Source organism: Sphaerulina musiva, assembly GCF_000320565.1.
Source record: "Sphaerulina musiva SO2202 unplaced genomic scaffold SEPMUscaffold_8, whole genome shotgun sequence".
NCBI classification, from domain to species: domain Eukaryota; kingdom Fungi; phylum Ascomycota; class Dothideomycetes; order Mycosphaerellales; family Mycosphaerellaceae; genus Sphaerulina; species Sphaerulina musiva.
The window spans coordinates 154,816-178,373 of NW_016017390.1; the positions used below are offsets into that span (position 1 = coordinate 154,816).

At 49.8% G+C, this 23,558-nt stretch overlaps 14 protein-coding genes across 14 annotated transcripts; 7 read left to right on the forward strand and 7 right to left on the reverse strand.

Annotated features, from left to right (window-relative positions):
* Positions 1-122: 122 nt before the first annotated feature.
* On the forward strand, positions 123-1,744 carry SEPMUDRAFT_49406 (FAD-binding domain-containing protein; the record flags this gene model as incomplete). Its single annotated transcript, XM_016909111.1, has 3 exons — positions 123-1,145; positions 1,228-1,497; positions 1,601-1,744. 3 exons carry the CDS (start codon positions 123-125, stop codon positions 1,742-1,744), a joined length of 1,437 nt encoding a protein of 478 aa, XP_016758487.1.
* Positions 1,745-2,156: 412 nt separating this feature from the next.
* Positions 2,157-3,211, reverse strand: SEPMUDRAFT_49060 (NAD_binding_2-domain-containing protein; the record flags this gene model as incomplete). The annotated part of the gene is made up of 2 exons (XM_016909096.1): positions 2,157-2,915; positions 3,005-3,211. The coding sequence occupies 2 exons, from the start codon at positions 3,209-3,211 to the stop codon at positions 2,157-2,159; spliced, it is 966 nt and encodes a 321-aa protein (XP_016758488.1).
* Positions 3,212-3,723: 512 nt separating this feature from the next.
* On the forward strand, positions 3,724-4,711 carry SEPMUDRAFT_89439 (Metallo-hydrolase/oxidoreductase; the record flags this gene model as incomplete). The annotated part of the gene is made up of 1 exon (XM_016910499.1): positions 3,724-4,711. The coding sequence occupies one exon, from the start codon at positions 3,727-3,729 to the stop codon at positions 4,687-4,689; it is 963 nt and encodes a 320-aa protein (XP_016758489.1). The 3' UTR covers positions 4,690-4,711.
* A 130-nt stretch (positions 4,712-4,841) lies between these two features.
* SEPMUDRAFT_49581 (CMD-domain-containing protein) lies at positions 4,842-5,270 on the reverse strand (the record flags this gene model as incomplete). The annotated part of the gene is made up of 1 exon (XM_016909120.1): positions 4,842-5,270. The coding sequence occupies one exon, from the start codon at positions 5,268-5,270 to the stop codon at positions 4,842-4,844; it is 429 nt and encodes a 142-aa protein (XP_016758490.1).
* Positions 5,271-5,625: 355 nt separating this feature from the next.
* Positions 5,626-7,361, forward strand: SEPMUDRAFT_143069 (cytochrome P450; the record flags this gene model as incomplete). The annotated part of the gene is made up of 3 exons (XM_016903022.1): positions 5,626-5,733; positions 5,832-6,898; positions 6,956-7,361. 3 exons carry the CDS (start codon positions 5,626-5,628, stop codon positions 7,359-7,361), a joined length of 1,581 nt encoding a protein of 526 aa, XP_016758491.1.
* A 216-nt stretch (positions 7,362-7,577) lies between these two features.
* SEPMUDRAFT_143070 (O-methylsterigmatocystin oxidoreductase) lies at positions 7,578-9,373 on the reverse strand (the record flags this gene model as incomplete). The annotated part of the gene is made up of 3 exons (XM_016903023.1): positions 7,578-8,630; positions 8,708-9,121; positions 9,275-9,373. The coding sequence occupies 3 exons, from the start codon at positions 9,371-9,373 to the stop codon at positions 7,578-7,580; spliced, it is 1,566 nt and encodes a 521-aa protein (XP_016758492.1).
* A 353-nt stretch (positions 9,374-9,726) lies between these two features.
* On the reverse strand, positions 9,727-10,724 carry SEPMUDRAFT_49719 (NAD(P)-binding protein; the record flags this gene model as incomplete). Its single annotated transcript, XM_016909127.1, has 2 exons — positions 9,727-10,385; positions 10,451-10,724. The coding sequence occupies 2 exons, from the start codon at positions 10,722-10,724 to the stop codon at positions 9,727-9,729; spliced, it is 933 nt and encodes a 310-aa protein (XP_016758493.1).
* A 345-nt stretch (positions 10,725-11,069) lies between these two features.
* Positions 11,070-13,383, forward strand: SEPMUDRAFT_143072 (homogentisate 1,2-dioxygenase; the record flags this gene model as incomplete). Its single annotated transcript, XM_016903024.1, has 4 exons — positions 11,070-11,183; positions 11,244-11,441; positions 11,499-12,637; positions 13,374-13,383. 4 exons carry the CDS (start codon positions 11,070-11,072, stop codon positions 13,381-13,383), a joined length of 1,461 nt encoding a protein of 486 aa, XP_016758494.1.
* On the forward strand, positions 12,996-14,647 carry SEPMUDRAFT_89444 (carboxylesterase). Its single transcript, XM_016910500.1, has 4 exons — positions 12,996-13,105; positions 13,165-13,334; positions 13,393-13,628; positions 13,696-14,647. Exons 3-4 carry the CDS (start codon positions 13,410-13,412, stop codon positions 14,614-14,616), a joined length of 1,140 nt encoding a protein of 379 aa, XP_016758495.1. The 5' UTR covers positions 12,996-13,105; positions 13,165-13,334; positions 13,393-13,409; the 3' UTR covers positions 14,617-14,647.
* Positions 14,648-14,667: 20 nt separating this feature from the next.
* Positions 14,668-15,705, reverse strand: SEPMUDRAFT_48726 (NAD(P)-binding protein; the record flags this gene model as incomplete). The annotated part of the gene is made up of 3 exons (XM_016909080.1): positions 14,668-14,924; positions 15,016-15,522; positions 15,594-15,705. The coding sequence occupies 3 exons, from the start codon at positions 15,703-15,705 to the stop codon at positions 14,668-14,670; spliced, it is 876 nt and encodes a 291-aa protein (XP_016758496.1).
* A 180-nt stretch (positions 15,706-15,885) lies between these two features.
* On the reverse strand, positions 15,886-17,106 carry SEPMUDRAFT_48584 (Metallo-hydrolase/oxidoreductase; the record flags this gene model as incomplete). The annotated part of the gene is made up of 4 exons (XM_016909075.1): positions 15,886-16,150; positions 16,248-16,610; positions 16,682-16,818; positions 16,903-17,106. The coding sequence occupies 4 exons, from the start codon at positions 17,104-17,106 to the stop codon at positions 15,886-15,888; spliced, it is 969 nt and encodes a 322-aa protein (XP_016758497.1).
* Positions 17,107-17,501: 395 nt separating this feature from the next.
* On the forward strand, positions 17,502-18,512 carry SEPMUDRAFT_48836 (3-hydroxyisobutyrate dehydrogenase; the record flags this gene model as incomplete). Its single annotated transcript, XM_016909084.1, has 2 exons — positions 17,502-18,383; positions 18,462-18,512. 2 exons carry the CDS (start codon positions 17,502-17,504, stop codon positions 18,510-18,512), a joined length of 933 nt encoding a protein of 310 aa, XP_016758498.1.
* A 116-nt stretch (positions 18,513-18,628) lies between these two features.
* SEPMUDRAFT_48666 (alpha/beta-hydrolase) lies at positions 18,629-20,178 on the reverse strand (the record flags this gene model as incomplete). Its single annotated transcript, XM_016909077.1, has 3 exons — positions 18,629-19,252; positions 19,312-19,652; positions 19,710-20,178. Coding segments are annotated over 3 exons (1,434 nt in total), but the record flags the coding sequence as incomplete, so codon positions are not given.
* Positions 20,179-20,820: 642 nt separating this feature from the next.
* Positions 20,821-21,825, forward strand: SEPMUDRAFT_49250 (alpha/beta-hydrolase; the record flags this gene model as incomplete). The annotated part of the gene is made up of 2 exons (XM_016909104.1): positions 20,821-21,073; positions 21,197-21,825. 2 exons carry the CDS (start codon positions 20,821-20,823, stop codon positions 21,823-21,825), a joined length of 882 nt encoding a protein of 293 aa, XP_016758500.1.
* Positions 21,826-23,558: the final 1,733 nt, after the last annotated feature.

Consider the following 23,558-nt stretch of genomic DNA (forward strand, 5'->3'; position numbering starts at 1 on the left):
ACACACATACCTTGGCACAAGTCTTCAGAGTGCTGTTGTATAATACTCCGATCAAGTGGCAGCTCTGCAGGTCATTCATCAATTCATTCACTCAATCAATGGAAGCTCCAGCTCGCACAATGATGCAAAAACTGACTCCCCAGGACGACGACTACCACAAGGTCAGGACCGACTTTGCCACGGCAGATGTCCCTGCGCTGCAGCCCCATAGCATCTTCTTACCTCGTAGCGCAGCAGAAGTAGCCGAGATTCTGAAGCACACTAGGAAACCAGGCGATGTAGTCGGCGTGCGTTCCGGCGGCCATTTGTTCTCCTGTTCGTCACTGATCCAAGATGGCATCTTGATCGATACGACGCACATCAATCGAACTGTACACTACGATTCCGCAACACAAATGGTCCACTTCGGACCCGCGGCTCGCGTGAGGGAGATTTCTGATGCGCTTTGCAAAGTTGGACGATTTTTCCCTCACGGCCATGCACCGAGCGTCGCAGCGGGGGGCTTCTGTCTTGCTGGCGGTCAGGGCATGTTCATGCATGGATGGGGTGGAACGGCGGAGACGTGGATTGTCAGTATGGAGGTGGTGACTGCAGCGGGAGAAATTGTGCAGGCGAGTCGGGAGGAGAATGGTGACTTGTTCTGGGCGGCGCGTGGGAGTGGCCAGGGGTTCTTTGGCGTTGTCACACGCTTCACTTGTCGGACGATGCCTGCGAAGCAAAGTCTGTATGAGATTGGTCTGACATTCCGCGTTGATCTTCGCTTTCAGGAGTTGTTCATGTTGGCAATGGCTCGGCACGATGCAATGCCCAAGTTATGGACTGAAGCGGCCATTTGCACATTTTACCCTGACAAGTTTGAGCGTCCGGAAGCTGGAGATGGCGAGTTTGATAAAGGGGCTCTCATGTTGTCTGCGGTGGCAACGGCCTATGCGGACAGTCTCGAGGAGGCTCGATTGTTACTGAGCGCGTGGGAGCAGCCGGTGCCTAAAGCTCTACAATCCCTCTTGGTCAGCACAACAGCTCTGCATCCCGTTTCATGGAAGGAGTATTTTGACAATCAAGACATCCTGGGTCGGTGCCATGATGGGAAAAATCGCTGGGCCATCAACAGTATCCTCACCGACCCTGATATTGAACTTCGAGACGTAAGTCGTAACCCTCTCCTCTACCCGCTACGGTATGCATGTTTCTGTACGATACTACTACTAAACTACTATGCTCCTACAGATCGCTGCTGGCATTGAGTCCGTCATGTGCGACCTGCCGACTCGGACTTCATTTGGCTGCATCTACGTCGGCGACTCTACGCCTCGTCCAGGAGAGTGTGCCTTTAGTCTCCCACAGCATCTCTATGTCTCTACTTTCACGGGATGGACGGACCCCCAGGCGAGCCCTGATCTCATGAAGTCACATATGAGGAGACTGTATCGACAGGCCGAGAAGGTCGGCTGTGGAATGTACGTAGCCGATTATGATGCAACGGACGATACGGAGAATGTAAGTCTTTTTACCCCTATCCAACCAAAAAGGTCCCTTTCTTTTCCTGGCCTGTTATAGTGCCTTGAACAGAGGTGAGAAGCTGACGGTGCAAAAAAATCAGTTCCCCGTTATGAAGGAACGGGTTCTAGAGAAGTTTCTGGCGGTGCGAGAGAAATGGGACAGCACTGGCGTCTTTCCCGGCTACAAAGCGTTTATTCGTGCTCGGAAAAGTTCTCCTCTGCCGGGTGGGAGAAGTCACTTATAGCGAGTTGGCAGAAAGTGTAAAGTTGAATTGAAGTTATGGCAGCCTTCTACGATGTGCTTGAAAAGGAAGAACAAATACTTCTTTAACAAGTGAAGTTAGAGACGGGCGCTTGAGATATTCACTAGTTGATCATCAGCACGAATGATCTATCACGTTTAGAAGTAGCCTTTTCTCTCTGCCAGGTTATTATACATAGACTACGAGTCCCCGTATCCAACGCTTTATAGGTGAAAAACTCGCTGTCACCCTTGTCGTCCCGACATCATGCAGATATATGGTCAAGCGAGCAGCAAGATATAGTGTGTCCCCTGTCCTTACCAAGACATAGGCGAGAACTCTAGCATAACGATCTCGGGGACTCTACGGGCCATGGCACGCCATTCTGCATAGCGTAGTACTATATATTAAGTCGCTATGATTTGATCTTGGCAGCCCAGTCTTCGTCACCACCAATATATCTGAAAACCACCCTCGAATCTCTATTCTCGCATCGACTGTCCTTACTCGCATCCACATACGCTTGCAGTCCCGTTGATCCCAACAGCAAAGTGGCATTCACAGACTTTGCAGCGTCGACAGCCAGACCAAAGTCCTTCGCCATGAGCTGAATCTTGAATCCTCCCTGATAATCATTGCTCGCCGGTGCAGCAGGACACACCCCTGGAACGGGATTCCACACGTCGTTAATAGTGCTCTGAGCAGTACTCGTCGAGAAAACCGACGCGAGAATGCGAGGATCCATGCCCGATTTGATGCCCAGATTCATCGCCTCGGATGTCGCTAGGGCGATTAAGCCTGAGCAATAGTTATTGCAGAGTTTCGCTACCAAACCCATGGAGGGTCCGCCACAGCAAAAGATGGACTTTCCCATGCTGCTCAGTAGTCGCTTTAACTCGTCGACTTTGGGGTCGTCGGGGGATGCGCCGAGCATCAGCGTCAGACTCGCTTTGGCGGCCCCTAAGGAACCTCCTGATACGGGGGCATCGTAGAAGCGCGCAGAGGGGAATTTGGTGGTGATTTCGGTTCGGACGTGGTTTGATGTTTGGACATCGATTGTTGATAGATCGATGAGCATCTTGCCGTCGAGGTTTGCGGCGATTAGTCCTTCATTGGGATCTAAGTAGGCTTGTCGAACATGTTTTCCTTCGGGTACCATGGTGAATATCACATTCTAAAAATCAACAACAGCACGGGAATTTGTCAGTTGTGAAGGATTATTTATGGACACCATAGAGATGGGAATTTGAAGGCGGTACACACGCACTGTTCAGCCACTTGCCTACTGGACTTGCATATGGATAGATGCTCGCTATTCGCATCTGCTTGAAAACGGCTCAGAGTGTCGTCGGATATATCGAAAATCGACATGCTCGAACGAGCGGGAAGTTTGGATAGTAGATTTTGAGCCATGGGATATCCCATGACCCCGAGGCCAATGAAGCCAACGTTGGTGGATGTGTCAGACATGATGTTGAAAAGGAGTTGGTTGTAGAGATGGTATTGCCATTCTGTGCTAGGTAGTTATGGATGAATACAACTAATGCAACCCCTTTTACCATTTACTATAGCAGTATGCTCGTGATATTTCTCCCCACATGTCCTTGGCTTTCTTCCCCACATCAAGTTTCCATACAATACTGGAGGTCTTGGCATATCTTTCGGCGTCATTACGGCCCACGCAACGTCGTGGAATATCGAGAAACGCCAATTTTCCCCCCGATTCAGGGGCAATTCCTCCACCCAGACTTACGATGTGTATAAGTCCGCAGTGGGGTTACCAGCAGGAGTGGCGAATGGAGAGTCCGGTCCGCATGAAGGCATTGTATGCAGCCAGCGTCAACGGATGAGGCCAAGGGACGGAGTGGTGACAGTACAGAGAAAAGAGAGATGTTGATGTTGTATAGGGGCTCGACGTCTGCTGCTATATCTTGTTCACTCGGTACGATCACAAGGAGAAGACTTCACTTAAAACTGATAATACCATGGATCGACTCCCTGTGGACGGCCCGGGGCAAAAGTACGTCCAAATCGCCTTCTTTCCAGGAGGATTCATCACGCTCCCTGAGAAGACCTTCGTTCATCCTTGTGATGAATCAGTCCAGCAGACTGTGCCGAGCATGGCATTTCTCATCTCGCACCCAGGCCTGTCGACGCAAGACAAGCCCCTCAAGATGCTGTTCGATTTGGGCCTGCGCTCCAAAGAAGTCAGCTATTCGGAAATGCAGCAGAAGCACCTACAAAATCGAGTGCCATATTCACTCGGACCCAGCATTGCCGATCAGCTGATGCAGGGAGGTGTAGACCCATTGCATGACATCCAAGCCATCATTCTGAGCCATGTTCATTACGATCATCATGGCGATCCAGACGACTTCCCCGATTCTCCATTCATTGTCGGCCATGGGAGCTGCGATGTACTCAAGAACGGTCTCGGAGCCATGGCAAGTCACCAGCACTTCCAACCAGATCTGTTGCAAAAGGTGCAGGCATACGAACTGCCCAGCAGTGCTAGCACCGAGCGATTCCATTTGAAGTTGAATAATACCACCGTCCTCTACACTCAATGGAAACCCGTAGGCCCCTTTTCTGCTGCTGTTGATCTGCTGGGCGATGGAAGTATCTACATAGTCGACAGCCCTGGCCATCTCCCCGGCCATCTCAATCTACTATGCCGAGTGGCACCGCAGAAGTGGGTATATCTGGGAGGCGATGCCTGTCATGATGTACGACTTCTCACAGGAGAAAAGTCCATGGCGACCTGGAAAGATGCGAATGGTGCGTGTACCTGCATACATCTAGACAAAAAGGAAGCGGAGAGTACGTTGAAGAGGATCTCTGCGTTGATGACAGACCTTGGGCCAGACATTCAGGTCATTGTGGCACACGACTGGAAATGGTATAGCCAGCATCGAGAACAGATATTTCCGAAAACGATCGATTTCTAAACCCAAGAATGCTGCTGTACTATAGGAGTCTAGCCAAACGACTTTTGCCTCTGTACAGTGTCTTCGCACCTGGATGCTTGAGTAGTGTGTCGTTCGGCGGATGGTACTCTCCGAATGGGATTCAACAACGACCATTTGCCTCAGGTATTCTTTCAGCCGCTCCCCTGCTCCCCTTTCACCTCCAAGATTACTCGCTCTGCAATCTTGAACCCTTCCAGACCTGCGGGCATTCCACAGTAGATGGCCACCTGCAGCAGGACCTCCCTGATCTCGACTTCGGATGCTCCATTCCTCAGCGCCCCTCGAACGTGCACAGCCAATTCTGGTCCACGATTCAGAGCGCAGAGCATGGCAATATTCAGGAGCGATCTCGTCTTTCGCTCGATGCCTGTTCTCTGCCAAACTGAGCCCCAGCATGCTTCCGTCACCAGTTCCTGCATAGGTCGAGCAAATTCCGAGGAACCGTTCAGGAGGGACTTGTCGACGTATTCTTTTCCAGCAACCTCATAGCGCGTTTTTAGCCCTGCATTGAATAGTGTTTCGTGGGCAGCCTTGAGTTGGAGATCCTCGACATGTTCCATTGTGAAGGTTTGAGACCAGAAGGCGGTAGTTGAGACTCTCAGCAAGATGTTCCCAGTGGTATAGCGATCAGGGGCACCTGGCGATGGCAAGAAATGACGAATACCGCTTTTGCAATGCTGCTGGTCAAGTGAATGAGGACAACGAGAGCATTTGAGGGCGGCATCTGCTTACTGCCCTCCTGTGGACCTGTTGACCCCACATGGCCTCAGGATAGGAGTATGTGCATGTGGGGTCATATTTTTTGGATCAGTTGCTTGTCTGTGCTATATGGAGCATTGAGCTTGTCAAATCAGCGTGGAAAGTATCGCACCGAGTAGGCACTCTTCTGATTATCCTCAGACAATGTCCATCACTATGCTCTTCCCGGCTTTGTCAGCCGTGCAAGTCTTCACTTGGTCGGCCGTGGGGCTGTTGCTTACATGTCTTGGCATCTTCTTTGTCACGACTCCGAATGTGCTCAAGGTAATAATACCATATTCATCGTTGCCAAAGAACCGATCAGATGGCTCATCTTCTCCGCACAGGACTCACGACGAAGATTTCTTCCCCCAGGTCCAAAGGGGCTCCCCCTTATTGGCAATCTTCTCGACCTCGCCGACTCCGAGCTGGTTCGGGACAAGGTCAGAGCGTGGGCTCAGGAGTATCCCGACATCTTTTACACGAAGATTGGAGGCGCCGACTATGTCTGGCTGTCTTCTCCCAAAGCTGTCAAGGATCTGATGGACAAGAGGTCCTCCATTTACTCATCGCGGCCGCCTCTCCCTTTTGCGCAGGATGTGGCGAGTGCAGGCCGTCGGCAGCTCTTCATGCCATACAGTCAGCAGTGGCGATCTCTTCGTAAGCTCTCTCATGCTCTGCTTAACAGTAATGCAGCCTCCAAATACCAGCCTGTGCAAGACTATGAATCTAAGCAATTGCTGGCCGAGTTCTTGGAGTCTCCGGAGTCGTTCTACCAACACAATAGACGCTACTCGGCTTCTGTTATCATGCTGGTCACATATGGCTACCGTCTAGAATCGTGGAAGCACCCGTTGATGAAGAAGATTTACACCGTCTTGGACAACTTGACCGAAATGACAGCTCCAGGGGCGCACACAGTCGATAGCTTTCCATCATTGGCAGCCTTGCCCGAATGGTTTCTGGGCAACTGGCGGAGTCATGCACAGCGTGTGTTCGATCATGATAGTAAAGTGTACCTGGATTTATGGAACAATCTCAAGAAAGAGGTCGATGAGGGTACAGCCGTGGACTCTTTCAGCAAAGACTTCTACCTCAGCAACCCAGGATCTCAGGGGATTGATGATCTACTTGCTGCCTACACTTGTGGAGGTCTGGTCGAGGCTGGCTCCGAGACTACTTCCACCACACTCAACAACTTCATGCTAGCCATGGTCTGTAATCCTGAAGCGCTTGGCAAAGCGCAGGCTGAAATCGATAGAGTCGTGGGACCGCACAGGCTACCGAGCTTTGAGGATGAGGCTCACTTACCCTATGTCCGAGCGTTGGTGAAAGAGGTTCTGCGATGGCGGCCAGTGAACAAGTTTGGCATGTTTCATGCAACGTCGGAGGATGACTGGTATGAAGGATACTTCATCCCGAAGGGAACTGTCGCAGTACTCAATTGGTGGTACGTATATGATCATTGCGAGTCACCTATATTTCTCTCCCTAACTGACAATATCAGGGCAATTCACCGGGATTCTAACATCCACCCTGATCCAGACAACTTTGCCCCTGAGAGATACCTGGACAAGCCTCTCTCGGCCGCTGAATACATCAATGTGAAGGATGCTTACGACCGTGACCACTTCACTTATGGAGCAGGACGGAGAGTGTGCCCAGGAGTGCATGTAGCCGAGAGATCGCTCTACATCAATATCGCGCGTGTGCTTTGGGGATTTGATATCAGAAAGAAGAAAGATGCAGACGGAGCAATCATCGAGCCTGATATGGCCATGGTTCGTGGTTTTCTAAGCGTGCCAAAAGCTTTCGAATGCGAGATTGTTCCCCGTACACCAACACACGCCACGAAGATCAAGGAGGAATTCGCAGAGGCTCAGAAGGGGGACTTCTTGTTCCAGGCTCACTAAGTAGTCGGTAGCTCGTGAAGAATTCAGTTATTACAAGTTGTCAAGACACACTAGGTAACATGTATTCACTCGATAACTTCTCCATCAGTGGTTGAATACGGGACAATTTGAACTACGACGTGATATTTACTCATCGAGATATCTCATCATCGAACGACTCAAACTCTGTCAATCAATCCTCGTCAACTCGTCCAAGCACACTGCTGTACGCTCCCCCTATCCTGATCCGTGAATCATCCCATGCACACCCACCTTCACTCGACCCAAGTAAAACCCATCAGCCCGCGCTTGAGCCCACTCATCTCGCGTCACCTGTTCTCTCTGAGCATCTCTCGGGATGAATCGTGCCTTGAATGGCCGTGGCAAGGTATTGGAACCAAGCTCGTAGGCCTCATCCGAAGTGTCTACCGGTTGAATTTGCCCATCCGGTCCAATAGCAGGTTCAATCTTGAAGGCCCATAGGAGCTTCGCAAGGGTGATGAATAGACTGTTTTCCGCCAGATGCATACCAGGACACACGCGGCGACCTGCACCAAAATTAAAGTGATCGCGAGCATAAGGGTCAGGGTGAGCTACGTATGCTCCAGCTTTCAATGGATGGTCCAGATACCTCTCTGGTTTGTAGCTTCTGGGATCCGGGTATCTCGTTGGGTCCAAGTGAATAGCGTACTGATGCAGTGAGACGACGCTGTTTTTCGGAATGAAATAGTCCTTGTACACGATGTCTGCGCTGGTGTAGTGCGGAGCCCCAATGCTGGTCACGGCACGAATTCGCAAAATCTCCTTGACCATGGCTCGGATGTAGGGCAAGTCTGGTTCGTGCTCGAATGTGGGCGACGATGAGGTTCCGACGACTTTGTCCAGCTCGGCGTGGGCGCGAGCTTGTACTGCTGGGTCGGCGGATAGATAGAGAATGAGAGAATTCAGTGCAGCTGAAGTGGTTTCTGAGCCTGCTTCGATCATGGTTCCGGCGACAAAGGCAGCTTGCATCTCGCTGATATCTTGACGTTGATAATCAGTCTCGATGAATTGTTTGACGAAGCATTCTGGTGCAGTCTTCTGGTAGATTTGCGCTTGGAGTCCGCTCCAGTACTTCATCCAGATGCTCGACTGTCGCTTTTGATACCGTAGGGCACGCTTCCTCCACCATTGGAGAAACACGGGCAGCCGGCCAAGGGGAGGAATCATGTCTGCGAGAAAGGCTCCAGGGGCGGTACTTTCTGAGAATTCCTTCATCAGTCCATAGATTTCTCGTATCTCCTCGCAGTCCTGAGAAAAGAAGGAAAAAAAAATCAGCATTCATTCAGGGGGAAATAAAGCTCGAGCATCTGATGGAAGATAATTACCCATTTTGGCACTCTCAACCCATATGTCGATGTCAAAACGACGGACGACGAGTAGCGTCGGACGTGCATGTAGAAATCCTCCTGATTTTGGTTGTCCGTCAAGATGTCATAGACCAACTGTTTCGCCTCGAACAGCTGCGAGGGCAAGAAAGTGTGTGATGCTTTCGGGGTGAGTAGTTTGTGCACAATGGTTCGAAGTTTGCGCCATGTCGGAGTATAGTCCATCAGGAGGAATCTCATGCCATTGCTAATAAGATCACTTGCAACAGGCATTGGCATTCGACCTGAAGTCACTGAGGAGTGTTTATCCAAAACTTCCTTGACTGCATCTGGAGTATTCAAATAAATCCAGTTTTCCCAGCCGATTTGGACCTGCATGATCTCGCCATACTGCTCTGTCCATTTGAGCAATTGCTGTTGAGGTCTCGCGCTCAGCTGATGAGTATTGCCAACTAAGGGGCGGGAATACCAGAGTTAGCCGTTTTGCAAACAAGAATGTCTCTCGCTATTTGACTTACTCAAAGGTAAACCTTTAGGCCCTGGGACTCGTCGAAGACCTTTTGGTACAGATCTTCTACCATATAGCCAGTAGATCAAAACACCAACGAGAACGCCCAGATATAGGAGGTTGGGGACCCTCAAGAGCTGCTGCTGGACGGTTGCCATTGTCACTACTGGGACGATTGAACTTGGAGTGTGACGAGCAGAATCAATTTTTAAGGTTGCATATAGCATGACATTGGAAATGACTCCTTTTTGGTTGGCTATAGTACATAGAGAGTGTGTACCTATGTGGAGAGGAGGAAATGTCACAATTACTCCACGTACTCCGACCATCCTCTTTTACTATACCCCACACGCCCCGAATGCACGCACATATCTGTGTCTGGAGTCGTAGTACATTCGTTGCGAGTAGCAGAAAGGGGAAATCAATATCACTTCCACGAAAAGGCTAGAGGCATTACATTCCGATATCTTGACAAGATTTACAGTCTGACATTCCGATACTTTGACAAGATTTACAGTCTTACATAACTAGGGGTAGGACAATCATCACTCATATCCGCGAATGCTGTCCAGTGTCTCCACTTCTTCTCCCGCGAATCTGCCTCGTCTGCGATTGCAATAGCCAAGTCCGCCGCCGAGATGCCATGGAGACGGCCATCGAGATTGGTCGAGTCGTTCGGATCCCCTTTAATGGGCAACACGTCGAATTGCACTTGATATTGGCCAGTTCTTCTCCCAGGACGGTAGAGCGCAGAGGGAGACACAAACGTCCAGGGAAAGGATTCGTTCCCGTCAAAGAACATGAATGTGGTGCGGCATGCAGTGACAAACTCCAGCGCTCGATCGTTTGCCGCCACATAAGCCTCATACTCATCGATGACTCTCTGGGTCTCAGCGTTGGCAGTGCCAGCAGCCTCCGCCATCCGAGCGTTACGATAGGCACGAAGCCCTGAACCCATTGGGCCCAGGCGATCCTCCATATACGAAGTATGAGCTTCACTGTCTGCGATGCCGCGTCGGTAGGATAGCCACCACCGTTTGTCCTCCAAGACACTTCGATGGTCGCCCCCTGGCATATAGAGGCTGCAGCAGCCCCCGACCATAATGAAATAGCCCACGCTTGCAAGTCTCGCGGCTAGCACGATTTTTCGAGTGACTTCGACGAATGGCACTGGCAGCATGTCAGTCGTGCCATATTGGATGCAGTCTGGGTATCTCAATGCAGGGGATGATTACTATACTTCAAGGCCTCGTGGCCAGCACTATGAGGTCCATATTCATTGACCACCACATCCAACCCTTTCATCACTGCAGCCAGTTCTGGGATGCTCGCTGCAGTAATGTCCAGAGGGATTGGATGGTATGATGAGTGAGTGCCGAGCTTTTCTGGATTTCGAGAGATGCCATAGACTTCGTGGCCTCGATTGATGAGCTCGAGGCAGAGATATGAGCCACCGAACCCGGCTGGTCCGATCACCCCGACCCTTAACGGCGTGGTGGAAGAAGTCATGGTGCACTGGTCAATGATAGTAGCTGGCTGTAACCGTGGTCCCAAGTGGCAAATATCCAATAATCGGAATACAGCACTTCCACTTCCTGCAGCAGGGCTCTTGTAAGCGCTGCCAAGGGGCGTGAGGCATTAAACTTCACCTCCTCCACGCCCCCTGGATTCCCCACATGCTTGGCTCCCTTCGTCCATCTGACCCCACAATCATGGCACAATGCTGACACCTTCGTGACTGTACCATAAAGTGAGACGAAGGTGGCACGAGAAGAGAATAACATTGAAGTTGGAATCGCCAACAGCAATATCTCCCCTGACATCTTCCACAACACATTGATATCGCCAATCACAATGCCAGCCGCTGCAGCAGACTCTCGTGAGTATCAGGACATCTTCCACTGGGCAGAGACCCAAAAGGACGGTCAGATACCATCGTTTGGCACCAGAAAGAACGATCCTTATGAGGTTGGGGGCCCCGATCAGAGCACACTCGAAGCGCAGATGAACTAACGAACGAATGTACAGTACCAATCGGGCTTCAACAACAGTTTTGCATCAGAAGCCGTTCCGGGGACTTTGCCACAAGGCCAAAACAGTCCTCGAAATGTACGATTTGGACTCTATGCCGAGCAAATGACTGCTTCGGCTTTTACTGCATCACGAGCATTGAACAAAAAGGCATGGCTGTACCGTGCCCGGCCGTCAGTAGCTCATCAAGGATTTGTAAGTATCGTGAGTATTCACCGCTGCATTCACAAAGCTGAACGTTTTGTTCTGTAGACGGATCTTCCAGACAACCCAGACATGGAATCCAACTTTCTTCCCATCAATCCACGAGTCCATGTTTCTCCCACGCAGCTCGCATGGCTGCCATTTGAAATCCCGACCGGTACCGACGTCAACTTTGTCGGCGGTCTGAAGACACTGGCTGGCTCTGGAGATCCAACCCTTCGAGAAGGCATTGCAACTCATATTTATGCCGCCAACACCAGCATGAACAGGGAGGCCTTTGTGAACTCGGATGGGGACTTTCTGATCTGCCCTCAGCAAGGAGTCCTCGATATACAGACTGAATTCGGAAAGCTCTTTGTCCAACCGGGCGAAATTGTTGTCGTTCAGCGTGGGCAGAAATTCAAGGTCAACCTGCCAGATGGTCCCTCGCGCGGTTACATTCTGGAGATCTGGGGATCCAACTTTGAACTTCCAGAACTGGGGCCTTTGGGTGCAAATGGACTGGCTAATGCCCGAGACTTCCTCCATCCTGTCGCTCATTATGATATCGAGCAAGCCGACTGGGGCATCATCTACAAATTGGGCGGCAAGTTGTTTCGCTGCTCGCAGCAACACAGCCCGTTCGACGTCGTGGCATGGCATGGCAATTATGTCCCTTACAAATACGATTTGACCAAATTCGTCAATGTCGGATCCATTTCCGTCGACCATATCGACCCCAGCATCTTCTGCGTGCTGACTGCGCGCTCTCGCGACCCGGCTGCTCCCCTTGCCGACTTTTTGATCTTTTCTCCTCGCTGGGACGTAGCATCGCACACCTACCGTCCGCCATACTTCCATCGAAATGTCGCCTCGGAGTTCATGGGCCTGCTATATGGAGAGTATGGAGGTCGCTCAGACGAGTTCCAGCCCGGCGGAGCCTCATACGAGTGTGGTATGGTTCCACATGGTGTCGCCTACGAGCAGTTCAAAGCCGCCACCGAGAACGAGCCTCCGGTCATGCAGATCTCCAAGGGCACCGTTGCGTTCATGTTTGAAAGCTCGCGTCCCTTCACTATTACCGATTACGCCTGGAACAGCGACAAGAAGCACGTCCACGCGGCGGACATGTGGGACAATTTGATCGATAACTTTTCTCAGCACCAGGAGGAAGTCCAGAAGTTGCTCGCTATACGGGGCTCAAAGCAGTCAGTATCCACCAATGGTAGTACGTAGAATTACCTCTTTGGAGGCGGCGAAAGATGATATTCACTTGCGTGGAGATCTCTAGAGCAGAATAATGGTGAGAGGGGCGTCAGGGGTGGGGTCAGTCAGGGGAAAAATTGATTTTGCCGGGGTGGGGTATAATTAGACCTATTTCATCGTCAATAACTCTTTTGTTAGTCAGCTATATCTTACTGCAAATGAAAGTATATCTAGATCCATTTGGTGCATCATCATCGGAGCGAGTGACTATACCAGTACCACCTACAATCAACCATGACCATCGAGACAAAAATCACTGACAGACTACGGCCAGCCATCATTAATCACAACAACTACATCCTACACCAATACCGTGGTCTGCAATATGGCAGAGTCCCTCGACGATTCTCTGAGCCCGAAGCGGTTGCTATAGACAATCTTCTTTTGCAACCCGATTGCACACAGTTTGGGTATATCAACTTCTTGTTCATTCACCCAGCAATATCGGCGACTGACGAGAAACTCGCAGGCCCATCTGTCCTCAGGTTTCTGTTGATTTTCACCACTTGTTACGCATTCCAGAATCACTCAGGGGCGCAGAACAACGACCCAGATTTGATGAGTTTGCATGTCTCAACTTAGACATCACAGTACCAGAGACAGCTGCGGAGAAACTACCAGTCTTCATCTGGATCCATGGTCAGCTATTGTGTCCAAACTGACGACCATGAAGACGAGTAGGATCTGAAGACTCAAGCAGGTGGTTCGCAAGCGATGACCTTCATGCCAGCATCATCTCCGTGTGCAGACATGGTTCCACTCGTTGCTACGGCTGTGGTACAACAACGGCCCATGATTACTGTCTTTGTCAATTATCGGCTCAATATCTTCGCTTTTGGCGACAGGACAAGCAGTAAGAATCTGGCACTCAAAGACCAGAGACTTGCCATTGAATGGGTCTTTAAGCACATCGCCCATTTTGGAGGAGATGCTGTGAGTTTCAGCCTCCCATTGCCTCCACAACAGTTAGTATCCCCCTTTGAGACTGATATCATCTTAGGACAACATTACGCTTGCCGGTGAGAGCGCTGGTGCGGTGTACGTCCATGCCCATATGGTGACCCGAGCTCCCATCAAGCGAGCGATTCTGCAGTCGGGATCACTGTTTCTTTCGCCACCGCAGCCAGAAGCGCGTCGAATGATCCTCTGCGACAAACTTGAGACACGTCTACGCCAGACGGGCTACTCTTCCCTGGTTGAAGCTACTGTCCCTGCGCTACTCGAGTCTATGGAAGAAGCCAACGTAGGGTCATTTTGGCTGGAAATGACCGACGAGCTGCGAGACTGGGAGACAGCGCTGGGCGACGTGGAGCACCTCCTTATTGGCGATGTCGAGTATGAGTCGGCCATCTGGCGAAATGGAATCGAGCCTTTGGCAGCGTCTGACATTGTCCAGTGCTTCGACTTGGCCAATACAGATGCCGTACGACTGAAAGAAGCATATAATATCGTGGAAGATCGGCCGACAGCCTGCAAGATTGGGGCACTGGACTTTATCAATGATACGAGGTTCGCTCTGCCTGTCTTGGAGATACGGGATGCATTCCTACAAGCTGGTCGATGTGCATACACCTATACGTTCGATCAGGCCAATCCATGGCAACAGTCGAGCAGAGCCCATCATGCCGTTGACCTCCTGATGCTGTTTGGAGATCTCGACTTCACTCATAATCCCGGAGCGGCTGCAGTCTGCAGAGAAGTGCGGAACAGATGGGCTAGATTCTGCCATGGAGAGGAGCCTTGGCCGTTGCGTGACACGTATGCTTTTGGTCCGTACGGAACATGTAGCGTCATCTCTCCAGACGAGTACGCGAGCCGTCGTCGGCTACAAGCGTGTCGTTTATTGAAAGAAATCGGATCTGACATGTACAATCTCATTTATGCTAAACTAGCCGCAGGGAGGATTAGTTTGCTGAACTAAAGCCCGTAGAGCGGGAATTGATCCATGTTGCACACACATACGCGCAGATCTTCAATCCTTTCTGTCCAGCAAGATATCCTGCCCCTTTCGAACCAGACTGCAGAGTTCCTCACCCATCCATTGTGGCTCAGTTTCATGCAATGTATCCTCGAGCTCGATAAATTTGCCTCCGGCAATGAAGAAACACTTTCCATTCACAGAAGGCCGTACGACGGGGAGCAGTAGAGAGAGACCGACGTCCGCGGGCGTGTTCAGGGGGAGCTTCCATCTCTGCTCCCACCCTGGGATAGCTTTAATCATCGGTGTCACTGGAATAGCAGGAAAATCAGTATCTCATGCAACATCCATTACACATGAGCGTCAGTTGCTATTGCAAGACTGTCATTGTTGTTGTCTTACCGGTCATCCAGGGGGCAATAGTGTTGACCGTGAGGTTCTGCATCTTTTCCGTCTCATAATACAAAGAACGCATCAAGCTGACAACACCCGCCTTGGCGACACAGTAGACATGCAGTGGAGGCGCAGGGAAGAATGAACCAGCAGAGGCCGTCATCACCAGCTGGCAAGGGGTTTCGGGCCATTTCTTGAAATAATGAATTGCACATCTGGTCACGTAGAGTTGACCGAGCAAATTGACATCGAGAGATTTCAGGTTTGGTGGTAGCAATTTTCCACTCTGCTCATCGATGTCTTCGTCGAGAAGGCTTTCATTGCCATTAATGCCGGCATTGGACAGTACACTGTGGATTGTTCCAAAGCGGAGAAAGGCCTCCTGGAACAGTTCCAGGACATCGTCCCACTTGGAGACATCGCATTTTTTGAAAATCGCTCGCCCTTCGTATGGCTCGACGAGTTTGGATGCGCCCTCCTCGTTCCAGTCTCCAACTACAATGTTGGCTCCATTCTCTTTGACACGGAAATTGTCAGTCTCCTTGGACAAACATGGTCAAATCAGCCAACATGAACCTCACACGCACCAATGGCCAACTTGAACGCGGCTTCGCCAATGCCTGTTGCTGCTCCCGTAATCAGGATAGTCTTTCCATGGAGAGCCTTGAGTTCGGCTGGGTCAATCGAGTAAGTTGTCATGGTGAGTGTCCGGGGTGCATGTATATCGAGGAGACGTCGATCATTCAGGAGGAGAGTATATATGTTATAGAGAGACTACAAATCTCCACATGCTAACCCCACTATGCATTCTGTCTTGGTTCTGTCTTGGATACGGGGGGATCTGGAGTTACAAGTGCCATAAAAATTACAGTACATTGACTAAGGCTGCTTCTGCTGTATCACACGCTGCAGCCACTCGCCTTTCTTACTTTCATTCAAAAGTGATAGAAGCACGGGGTCCTCCTGAGTAATCATCCAATGTTCATCATGTGCAAGACAGATGTGCGCTCCTAGCTCTGCCTGTGCCCTCCTGATGAGACTAATCGTCTTTTCGGCCGCCATCAAGTCCTTGTGCAGATACGCCTCTACTTCGCCGTTCTGCTGTTGAAAAGTCGCGATTTTCGATTCGCCACAGAGCAGTTTGCTGTCAATACTCTCAGCACAAATTCCATCACCATCACAATCTCTCGCCAATCAAGGAGATATAAAGGAGACATAAAGGAGACATAAAGGAGACTTACTGGGAATGGCAGCAGTCCCCGCCCAGCAATACCCATTCTCTCGAAGCATCCAGTCTCACAAGTGCACACAAATTGCCGGGCATATGTCCTGGCGCGTCGACGATCAGAAAACTTCCATCTCCAAAGAAATCCATCACCTTATCGAATGGGCCGAATCGCTTCCATGGACCACTGAACTCCTCCCAGCGCTCTGTCGCATATCCCTTTCCATCGAAATAACGACCATCCCATTCGACATCATCACATGCTTTGCCATCAACCATGTGGCCCGGCGAGCAGAAGTCCTTTGTGCCTGGGCCAAAGAAGGCAGTCGCTTGTGGGAATTCGGGACTGATTGCTCGACAATGATCCCAGTGTGCATGACTACATATATCCATGGATATAGGTTAGTATGACTATAGACTGCCAATTCGAAGTGCATGGTCACTCGATACCTGAACACGACCGAATCGACTTGATCTGCATGGACTCCCAACTCCAGCAACTGGTCCACGATAGGGATAGATGGCCCTACCGGCCCTGCATAAGGCACTAGTCTCTGCAACACCCAAGGCGTGTAGAGGCTATGGTCCTGCAGAGTGAAGTGTATCAGTACCTTAGCTGAAATGATGTCGAATAGGGGTGAGACGGTAAAGTAGACGATCCATCAACACACGTTACTACATCCCAGATCCCAGAGAACATGTCGACCAGACGGGAGATGCCTGATCAGGAAGCACCAATTGTACATGCGAAAAGGAGTGGGACCGGCATCAGCATGGAGAAGGTTCAAAGTAGCAGTCGAAAAGCTGCCTCCGTCAAGCAGAGAGAGCTGCACCACGCCCCCATCTCGCTCAATGTCCAAGTCGAAATCTGCCATTGTTGCGGCGGAGGAGGAGGAGGAGGAGGCAAAAGGGTGAGTGACAGGGCTCGGACTGCCAAGGGGCCAGGACTCCGCACGGTTGGTGTCGAAGTAAGTGAAGTATAATAATATCGTTGTGCACCCAATGTGTAATGTGCAATCATTCTCTGCTTCCATTCCATTACAGCCGGTTATGATGGAAGACAACGTTGGATTCATCGGTAAGCAATTCCCCCTCCTCTGGAACCCATTTCCCCTCATCCTATCCCCACCATCTTCCCCACCACCATCACCACAATTACCACTACCACAACTTACCCCATATGTCTTGCCCCACACTACAAGACCTCTCTCCACCTGATGATTGTTCACTCCGCTAATACTCCATAGGCCTTGGCGCTATGGGGTATGCAATGGCAAAGAATGTTCGAAAGCACATGGATGTCAAGGCGACCCTGTACGTGAACGATGTCAACGTGGATGCATGCCATCGGTTCAAGGAAGAATTCTCCCCCCTGGGTCCCGTCGAGATTGTTCAGTCGGCCAAGGACATCGCAGACAATGCCTTGACGATTCTGTCTATTGTGCCCACTGGAAAACATGTCAAGGATGTGTATTTGAACGAATCTACGGGCATTGCTGCTGCTCGCCGTATTGATCCAGCGCGTGACTCGCGTCGGTTGTACTTGGAATGCAGCACTATTGATATACTCACTGCCCAGGAGGTGGGAAGTGAGCTGGAGAGATGCGGCTTGGGCACGTACATTGACTGTCCCGTGTCCGGAGGCGTGCCAGCTGCAGATCAGGGACAGTTGTCTCTGCTCCTGGGTCGATCACCGCCGACTCCAGGAGATGTTGAACACGAACAACTCGAGCGACGCATTCAAAAGGTGTGCGAATACATCGGGGCAGTCGACAAAATCTTCTACTGTGGCCAACGCGGCAATGGTCTTGCAGCCAAGATCTGTAACAACTACCTCTCCTGTACGATATTACTGGCCAACTGCGAGGCCATGGCGACAGGTATGAAACTGGGCCTGGACAAGCATGTCCTCCACAAGATCATACATAGCAGTACAGGGCAGAACTTCATGGCCGATCATGTTTGTCCCATTCCGGGAGTGGTGCCTCACGCGCCCAGCAGCAACGACTATCGGCTGGGGTTCAAGGCACAAATGCTGGTGAAAGATGTCGGATTGGGCGTTGATGCTGCGAAGAGTGTCAATATCAAGCCCAGTATCGGTGAGGCTGCGATGCAAGTGTATGACAAGGTCGCCATAGACGAGGGCTGTATCGTGAGTGGCGTCACTCTTTTTTTTCTTTTTCTTTTTTTTTGCTTCCGGCTCCACGCTGTGCTGACGCTCGAGTAACAGGACAAGGACGCGTCAATAGTCTACAAGTTCATCGGCGGTCCGACGGAGTAAGGAGATTTTGTTGTCTCGTGTCAGCTCATCGTGCGAATCGATATTCTATACGAAAAGAAAGCTTCCTTACGCTCTTGTATGAGGGTATATGGAACTGTATACGCAGCTCTGAGCGACTAGCTAGAGAGAAAGTCTGTGAATACCTTCATCAAATCATCCAAGGTCAGGTTTATGTCTTTTCGTTGGGACAAGATGAAGATGAAGGGGTCCCGTTTGATGGTCTCTGGCGTAGGCGGCTCGCTGGTGAAGGTTCTCTGTCCGTTTGCATAGACTGCCGTGCCATGCTGTCCCTCGTTGAATGCATTCCACGGTGCCTTGCCGTTCACGAAAGCGATGACATCCGTAGCCAGTCGTACTGCATTTGCTCTCTGTCCTTCATCGAGACATGCGTTGTAGTTCTGGAAGAGGAAGGCCGCGTCCAGGATATGGCTTGCATAGCCCTGGAAGTCCCCGGGCCACGGGTTGGGTTCGTTGAAGCAGAACACATAAGACGTGCCCGCAAAGTGCGCAGCAAGCTCAATAGAGGGCGCAAAGAAGCATATGTCGTTTGCGAAGTGCAAAATCGACTTCAATTGTGCATCGTCGTCCAATGAGCACGGTTCGGAAAGCCCATAATGCTCTAACAGCCCTTCCACGACTGAGGCGGGATAATGACCCAAGGTTTTCGCAGCGCTTTTGCGAAAAGCAAGACCTATGTCTTTTGTGCCTTTCGGAGTTATCATATGGGCGAAGATGCTGGACTACAGCTGGATTAGCCGAGAACGTTTGCGTGAGTGACAGATTGTTTCATTGTACTCACATCAAGTTCGGACTGTCCCAGCATGACAGCGTCACACCAGGGACTTTTCGCGAGCTTGCTCGTCAATGTCTGAAAGGTCGATGCGTGTGGCACAATGTCGCCGTCAATCACAGGTGCCATTGGAAGCATTGGAGGGAGCTTCTGCCATAACTCATCGGGAGCAACCCGGAGCAGACCCCCAACAGCGTCGGGTCCGTCTACACCGAGAATACGCATAAAGGCACCACCAATCTCGTCCGCCGATGACATGGGCAGACTTCCTACCAGCGGGGGACACCCACCTAAGAATAGCAGACGCTTGGCCAATGCTTCTTCCGAGAAGAGCAGAAGGCCCGTAGAGACTAGTTGACATCAGCGATGTTGTTGACACGATAGAGACAGGTGGGAATGCAGTCTACCTCCGCCCGCACTCTGGCCACCAACTGTAACGTTCTCCGCATCACCGCCAAATCCGGATATGTACCGCTGAACCCAGTGCAGAGCAGCACGTTGATCTCTGAGCCCGTTGTTGGCCTTGTATCCCTTCTCCCTGAGCTCCGGTGTGGTGAGGAATCCTGGGCAGCCGGTCCTGTAGTTGATGTTCACCGCCACGATGGGAGTGCCCTCTTGCACTGACAGCTTGACGAGGGCGGCAGTATCATACTGAGGCCACCAATTTGCTCCAATTGCAAAGCCGCCTCCGTGGATGAAGACAAACACAGGAAGTTTCTTGGCATGTGGCGAATTCAGCATAGTTTCGGGGATCGTGATGTTGAGGTTCAAGCCATTGAGCTCGCTGGTGCCAGGGTGTGCAGGTTTCGGGAGAGACTGCTGGATATATTCCATTTCCCTGTCCACTGCGGAGGGAGGCCCGATAACCTGTGGCCTGGAGACGTGAGCAATGTGTGTGGTGCCCCGGAGAGAACAGACGTAACTGACCCCAAGTCCAGAGCTTCCAATCCCGTCTTGTCATATTGCACGACTTCTGGCAGCGCGAATCGATCGTTTAGAGTGGCATATTGGATTCCCCAGAATTGTGCCACGCCATCACGCAGCTTCCCGGTGATGCTGCCAATGGCTGGGTGTTCCAAGACGATGCTCGACATGTTTGTAATGGAGGATTGGGGACACGAACGAACAACAGACAACGAACGAGCCGTCCTATACATAGGTATCATGTCATCCCGGTTGATAGATATACCAGCTACCACGATGATTCGTGAGCCGAGGAGGACTGGGCGACTCGACAGCCCAACAATACCCGAACAGAGGAGGTGATTGATCGGATTGACCAATACCCAGCACCCGACACGTGCATCGTCATATCCATGCATAACATATCCTGTATCATGTCAGCGCAGAATTAATTCAACATGCTGGAACGAGTTGCACGTGTGGGGTCGCCATAGTCGGTGGGGTACGGTATTGATCGGGACCCGTGGACGCTGCCGCGGGGTGTATACAAGTGGACGAGCCGGCTCGTTCTTGAGCATTGGCGGGCGGCACTTGATAGATGATTGAGCCGCGCAAATGGCCTTGGTCAGGGACGCAGACGGCCACACTTTTATCGAACACGCAAATGGACAGCGCACACATTACATCTCCGACGACTTCACCGACCCGTGGCAGCCACGGGAAACTGTCTTGATTCAACATGGCTTCTGTCGGACCGCAGCGCACTGGTATCACTGGGTGCCGGCTCTCTCGCGAGCATATCGAGTGATCCGCCGAGACCTGCGTGGTCACGGTCTGTCCAGTTATCCATCATCCATCAGAGGGGCAAGTGAAGGAAGTGGAAAGGGGGAAGGGGGAGGAGGAGGGGCAAGTGGAGGAGGTGGAAAAGGGGCAGAAGGAGGAGGGGCAAGTGAAGGAGGTGGAAAAGGGGAAGGAGGAGGAGGAGGAGGAGGGGGTGAATACGATTATTCTCTGGATTGCTTACTGGAAGAAATCCTCGACCTCTTGAACTGCCTGGGAATCGACAAGGTTCACTTCCTTGGCGAGTCTACTAGTGGCATGCTCGCCGAAGCACTAGCAGCCAAACATCCGGAGCGTCTGCATTCCATTACTGTGTGCTCATCGCCAACACACTTGCCGCCCTCTGCTCTGAATCTGTTCTCCTTCGGACACGATGACTGGCCTACAGCATGCCGCACGCTGGGATCTCGGGGATGGGCCGAAGCACTATCCCGATTGCCAGGCACAGTCGCTTCCGAGGACGAGGATTACGTCTCGTGGTGGACGGAGCAGGTCTCCGTGTCGGACGGTGAGGGCTTGGCGGGCTATGCCAGCTTCTTGTCGACCATGGACGCGAGACCCTTCCTGTCCCAAATCAAAATTCCCATGTTGATTCTTGCTCCGAAACATAGCGCCGTCATGACCAAAGCACAAATGGAAGACGTGGCAAGCCAGGTACCAGGCGCCCACCTCGAGTTGATCGATGCGCCAGGTCATGAGATCTTTGTCAGTGGAGCCTCTCAGTGTCAAGCTGCGGTTTTGAAGTTTTGGACCAGAGTAGGGAGTGAAGCCTCCATTTAATGGCAACATGGCGATTAGCTAGTTATCTTCAAGAGATTACCTAGGAATCTAGAAGAACGAGTCATATTATACTATCTCCTAGGCAAGCCGATCATGTTCATAGATATTGATCGATAAGCTAATAGGATACAATATCCAATCTTTTACTTAGTAAGCTAGTAAGAAAACATAGTATAGACATTGTGTCTTGTATATTTTGAGATTATATTTTATATTATATCCGTAACAATTCTGTAGATAAGGAGTAATTACGAAAGGCCGGCCTATAACCTATTGCAGAGGAGCTCTATATACTAAAATAACTTGAATTTATGATTCTACTTTGTGAAGAGCTAATATGAACAACTCTAGAGACTGGTAGTTCTTTAGAAATTTTGTCTCTATTCTTGTTTAAAGGGGCAAGATTTCTAAGGTATATTTTGTAACCTGAACTCTCAAGTTACAATAAAGTAAAGAAAGTGTCTTGACTCTAGAGACATTGTTCTTAGCTATAAGTTAGGATTGATATATTCTTATCTAACTAATACATAGATACAGAATAGCAGAAGCTTTATAGTAGTGTGTCTTATAGAAAAAGAATGCCTTTTAATACTTGTTTCTACTCTAGTAAGAGGTTTATATAAATCGAGCTTATTATAACTACCCTACAAGCTCTAAGTTCTCTTTGGAGAACTAGACCTTAATACGTACTACACTAGGCATTCTATGTATCTAGAAATCTTATATTCATGTCTAGAGGAGAGTCTAGAGGACCTTAGTCACTCTTTTTATAGGTTGCTAGAAAATTCTATATATACATACTGCCTTTATAAACATATGTAAAAGCCTATACATCTATAAAACTATTGACTAAAGAGGCAGAACCTACTAGAGCTAGGAGTAAGATTGTTTATAATAGGATCTTATACTTATAGAAAGTGTTAAACTTCAGCAGAAGATGTTAATTCAGATCTATAGACTTATATAAAGCTAGCCAAATTTAGTAATAAACTAATATTTATACAACCTAGTAACGTAACCTTAGTCTAATATTTACGTAACTCTAAACTGATACATTTGAAATTTCTTGATTATCAAAGCTTTATTCTAGTCGTCTAAAGTATTCTATCTTTATTATAGCCTTTAGTACCTATCTGCCTATCTACTTTATCTATCTAAAATAGTACTACTATGCTAGTCGTATCTATTTTATACCCTTTAAACCCTAATATGCTATATAAATAGTCAACAAACCGTATGCTTGATCTACGCTATTGCTACTACTATCGCTACTAGTAAGACCTTGCCTAAAAGAGAGTTAGGATAAAGGCTAGAAATGTAGTAAACTACGATAAGGAAGATAGCGGATCTAAGAAGAAAGTACAAAAGCTATATAGGCTAGTCTGTCTAACTAGAGATAGACGAATAGATAGAGAGTATATTTATATTATTCGAGGACCTGTTCGAGGTATAGAATAATGACTAGGGCTTCTTAGAGGTCTATATCTTAGACTACACTAAACGCTGAATATTAAGTTCAAGTTACTAAAAAGCAGATTAGGAATAAATACGACTCGCTCTGGCTTGTATAGAAAGAATATATAGATAGTTAGTAAGGTTAGCTACCTTAGAATAAGAAAGATATCATAAATGTATACTTTAAATAAAATCTCAATAGTATATGCTTTTATAATAACCCTCCTAGAGGTATTATTCGGCAACTAGCTAGCTTCTAGTAGTAAAGAGACTATAGA